At 39.1% G+C, this 4,844-nt stretch overlaps 1 protein-coding gene across 1 annotated transcript; it reads left to right on the forward strand.

Annotated features, from left to right (window-relative positions):
* Window positions 1–202: 202 nt before the first annotated feature.
* Window positions 203–4,306, forward strand: LOC101313596 (disease resistance protein RPS2-like). Its single transcript, XM_004296266.1, has 3 exons — window positions 203–900; window positions 1,009–3,881; window positions 4,014–4,306. The coding sequence occupies exons 1-3, from the start codon at window positions 203–205 to the stop codon at window positions 4,091–4,093; spliced, it is 3,651 nt and encodes a 1,216-aa protein (XP_004296314.1). The 3' UTR covers window positions 4,094–4,306.
* Window positions 4,307–4,844: the final 538 nt, after the last annotated feature.

The raw sequence follows: 4,844 nt of genomic DNA on the forward strand, positions 1-4,844 counted from the left end.
CTAACAAGCTAAACCAAACTGTTTAGCTGCTAGAAGTCTTTGAAGGAAAAGAGGTCAAGAGTAGTAAACATTAATTGAATGATCACTAGTTTTGTTGGACAAATATGCTCGCCATTTTCTATACCACTTTATAACATTGGAGTTTTCTATTTGTTGGTTCTTATTATAGTTTTTCTTCACTATTTATTCATGTATAAAAAAGATGGCTTTGGCGATAGCTGTTGGATTTGCTACAGTGACACATTGGTTGGCTTCCATGGTTGAAAACCCTGAGCCAGTGTCTAATGATAATCGAGAATTGGAAGACGTGGATCCCCCTGCATCTCTTCTTTCATCAGCTGAATCATCGTCAGCTCCCATGGTTGAAAACCCTGAGCCAAAATCAGAGGATAATCAAGAATCAGTTGTAATGGATGCCTCTACATCTCTTCTTTCATCAGCTCCTTGGAAGAAGTATGATGTATTTCTGAGTTTCAGGGGTGCAGACACTCGTACGACTTTTCTATCCCACTTACACCATGAATTGACATATGTGGAAGGGATTCAAACGTTCATGGATGACAAAGAGCTTGAACTAGGGGCTCCTGTTGCTCCACGTCTGCTAAAGGCAATTGAAGAATCAAATTTTGCAATTGTTGTTCTGTCAAAAAACTATGCTCAATCTATATGGTGTTTGGAGGAACTTACAAAGATTTGTCAATGCATGATAAACAATAACAGAATTCTACCACTTTTTTATCATGTCGAACCTACTGATGTGCGGTATCAAAAGGGGACTTTTGGTGATGCTTTCACTGAGCTTGAAAACTCTGGTCGGCACAATTTAGAGAAGGTGCAGCAGTGGAGAAATGCTTTACACAAAGTGGCCGGTTTCTCTGGCTGTAATGCAAAGGATCACAAGTAAGCATCATGAGACTATCTCACTTACCATTTTGCCAAAGTTATACATGTTCTTTTGGATTTACTACTAGCTAACATGATGGGTTTTGACCCTATATTTCCTTACAGGACTGATAGAGAAGTTGTCAAAGCCATTGTTGAATCTGTGTGCAGTAAAGTACGACACAGTGAAATTGAGCACATTATTTCCTCCAATGATTTTCAACCTTTTGAAGCAACAAAAAAAGCCATGAATGAGCTTATGAAGGAGCTAAGAAATGAACACGTCAATATCGTCGGGGTCTACGGCATGGGAGGTGTTGGAAAGTCAACAATGGTGGAACAAGTTGGTGCACAAGCCGAAAAAGAAGGGCTTTTCCATAAGGTTATTTTGGCTTGCATATCCCCAGAACCTAATCAGTGGAATATTCAAGGCACATTAGCAGACTTGTTGGGTTTGAAGCTGGTGGATCAGACAGTAATTGGAAGAGCCCGTACATTGAGGAAGAAGATAACAAGTGGAAATAAGATCCTTATAATCCTGGACAACATTTGGAATGATATGGACTTGACAACCATAGGAATTCCCAGATACAATGAGCTTAAAAGATGTTATTCCAAGGTCTTAATCACCACAAGGAAGAGGGAAGTTTGCTATCGTATGCATTGCCAAGCTAGCATACATCTCAGTATCTTAACTGAAGAGGATTCTTGGAAGTTGTTTGTGACGGAAGCACGAAAGTCTTTTGGAACATCAACTTTCTATGACAAAGCAAGGGAGGTAGCAAGAGAATGTGCTGGTCTTCCAGTTGCGTTGAAAGCAGTTGCAAAGGCACTTGGGGATAAAGACTTGCGTGAATGGGAAAAGGCTGCTGAGCGACTAAAGATGTCTCAACTTCCCCTCCCTGAAGACGAGAGAGATGTGTTCAAATGCATCAAGTTAAGCTATGATTACTTGAAATCTGATGTTTCCAAATCATGCTTCTTGCTTTGCTGCCTATTCCCGGAAGATGATGATATCAAAATTGAAGACTTGCTGAAGTATGGGATTGGGAAAGGATTGTTTGAAGAGTCCAACGTGCAAAATGCCAGAGACACAATACATACGGTGGTTGAGTCTCTTAAAGATTCTAGCCTGCTTTTGGATGCTAAAAAAGAGGGGGGATACATAAGGATGCATGATGTCGTCAGAGATGTTGCCATACAAATTTCCTCACAATTTTTTGTAAGAGCTGGTCTTGAATTGCTTCATTGGCCGGACATTAATGCACGTAAAGGCTACATTGCAATCTCACTAATGAAGAACAAAATACGCACGATTCCCGCTGAACAGCTGGTATTTCCAAAACTTCATATTCTCTTGTTACAAAGTAATATCATGAAGAACATCCCAGTTTCTTCATTTGAACGTCTAGAGGCGTTAAGGGTGTTAGATCTTAGCTACACTGGCATTTCTTTACTTCCAGCATCGTTCAATCTCCTAAGCAGTCTCCACACTTTGTATCTAGATGGTTGCTTGTCAAGGATAAGTAACATATCCCTACTTGGACAGTTGAAAAAACTTGAAATTCTTAGCATGAGAGACTTTCCTCTTTTGAAATTGCCGAAAGAAATAGGACAGTTGACCGCACTAAGGATGTTGGACTTTACTAGAGTCTGTTTTGATACAATTCCTTCTAAAGTGATAAGCAACCTCAATAAATTAGAGGAACTGTATATACAGTGCAATTTCGCAGACTGGGGGAGTAAAGTTAAGGGGAGTATAACAGAGGGGAGTGAAATCCAGGGAAATACAGTTGAGGAGAGTGAAGCTGAGGGAGCAAGAGAGGAAACTAATGCTTCCTTTGATGAGTTAACTAGCTTGTTGCATCTACACATTTTGAAGGTTTTCATATCTGATCCAAAATGCTTACCTACAGATGAGGTTAAGTCTGACTGGAAAAGTTTTGACATATGTGTCTGTGAAGACCTGTCAATTAGAAAATCGCTTTTGAATTCATGTTCTCCACTTGATTCAAAAGCCTTGAATTCAAGTTCTTCACTAGATTCAAAAACCTTGACTCTTGATACAACCATGGATACCTTACCGAAATGGTTTACTGATGTGGTGACCAAGAAAACAGAGAAGCTACAGTATAGAAACTGTCGAGGTTTAGTTAATGTTCTCGAGGAATATTACCAAGGGACATTAAGTGCACTTAAGGATTTACAGGTTATTGGTCCCAGTGAGAATTTGGAACAATTGATGACCTCAATAACATCGGTTCCCGATGAACCTGTATTTGAAAATTTGGAAGAGTTGCATCTTGTTGAAGTGAATTGTCTGAAGGAGTTATGTGTTGGTGAATTGCCAAATGAGTCTCTATGCAAGCTTAAATTACTGAAGGTGAGAGGTTGTCATAAGTTGATGAATGCACTTTTACAATCTAATTTGTTGAAGAGACTACACAATTTGGAAAAACTAAGTTGTGAAGAGATGGATAAATTAGAGTATATATTTTCATCTGAAAGGTCTGAGCTAGAAGAAAGCACTCTGCCAGAGTTGATAGAGATGAGATTGCAGAATCTTGGGAACCTAATAAAGATATGGAAAGGTCCTGCTCCATGTGGAATCTTTCATCATGTAAAATTTTTGGTAGTTACCGAGTGCAATAAGCTGAAAAATCTCTTCACATCCGACGTAGCTCACCATCTTCATGACTTGGAAGATCTTTCAGTAGAGGCTTGCCGAGGGTTGGAGAGAGTCATTGAAGCAAGTGAGGAAACAGTGCACAACAAGATAGTTCTACCAAAATTGAAGAAGTTAGCTTTAAAAATGCTTCTTAAGCTTACAAGGTTCTATGGTAGTACTGGACATGCTGCTAATGATGAAGATGAAGAAAATATTGAGTTTCCTTTATTGGAACACTCAGATGTGCAACGCTGCAGTAGATTTAGATCTCCAGCTAAGAAGAAGTTGGTTACAATGATGAATAAGCAGCATGTTCTGATTCTTTCGCGAGGTATTGTCCTATGACATCATTAAAATCTTTCGTCATTTTTTGTTCTTATATATTTGATTTTCATTTCACTCTTCTGCTTCCTCTATCTTGAGGTGCAAATTTAACAATTTGGACATGCCATATTTGGTGCAGAGACAGGTCAGAAAGATATACCTCTTTTAAGCAGAAGAAGAGGAGAGGTTCCGAGAGAAAGAAGGTACATCCATCAATAGCAACAATTGTGAAGTGTAGTTGCCATCAACATATGTTACAAAATACCAAATCTGGAAAAACTAGTTTGTGAGATAAAGGTTAACATATCTGATGCAGATTGCTTGCCTCAAATTGGTGAGTTTAGCCCGAGTTGGGTAATCTTTGATATACGTATCAGTTGAGAAACACTACCTAGTGATTACTCTTCGGAGCCATACTTTGAACATGATCTTTCAAGAACCTTGACTCTCAGCATACCTTAATTGCTTGAAGGAGTTTTGTGTGGGTGAATTACCACCTCGGTCACTTTGCAATCTCAAGTTTCTGAAGGTGGAAGGTTGTCCTAACTTGGTGAATCTACTCTTACCAAAAACCTTCTGTAATCTTAGAGTTTTGATGGTTAAAGGTTGCGTGAAACTGAAAAGTCTCTTCACACTGGATGTAGCTCGATGTCTTCTGCAATTGGAAGATCTTCAAGTAGCTCAATGTCCTCGTTTGAACAGAATTGTTGAAGCAAGTGAAGGAACTGTATAGAAGGAGATCAGTTTTCCAAAATTGAGCAAATTAGCTTTGTGTAATCTTCCCGAGCTCATGGTTCTACTGCACAGGAAATGCTACTATTAAGTGCATTTCATTGAAACAGTTGTATGTGCACGACTGCCCCCAGCTTTCAACCTCTACTTCTGACTTTCATACCTGGAAGCGAGTTGAAGTCAATGATTTACAGCATCTGAGGTATAATGTGATTCCTTTGTTCTTTTTATTCTGCTT

This window comes from Fragaria vesca, linkage group LG3 (genome assembly GCF_000184155.1).
Source record: "Fragaria vesca subsp. vesca linkage group LG3, FraVesHawaii_1.0, whole genome shotgun sequence".
Taxonomy (NCBI): Eukaryota; Viridiplantae; Streptophyta; class Magnoliopsida; order Rosales; family Rosaceae; genus Fragaria; species Fragaria vesca.

Bases quoted from the DNA above. Each gene is read 5' to 3' on its own strand.
- LOC101313596 (XM_004296266.1), top strand. From the start codon at position 203: ATGGCTTTGGCGATAGCTGTTGGATTTGCTACAGTGACACATTGGTTG. The intron at 901-1,008 runs GTAAGCATCATG...ATTTCCTTACAG, and splicing joins TGTAATGCAAAGGATCACAA to GACTGATAGAGAAGTTGTCA. The intron at 3,882-4,013 runs GTATTGTCCTAT...TATTTGGTGCAG, and splicing joins TGTTCTGATTCTTTCGCGAG to AGACAGGTCAGAAAGATATA.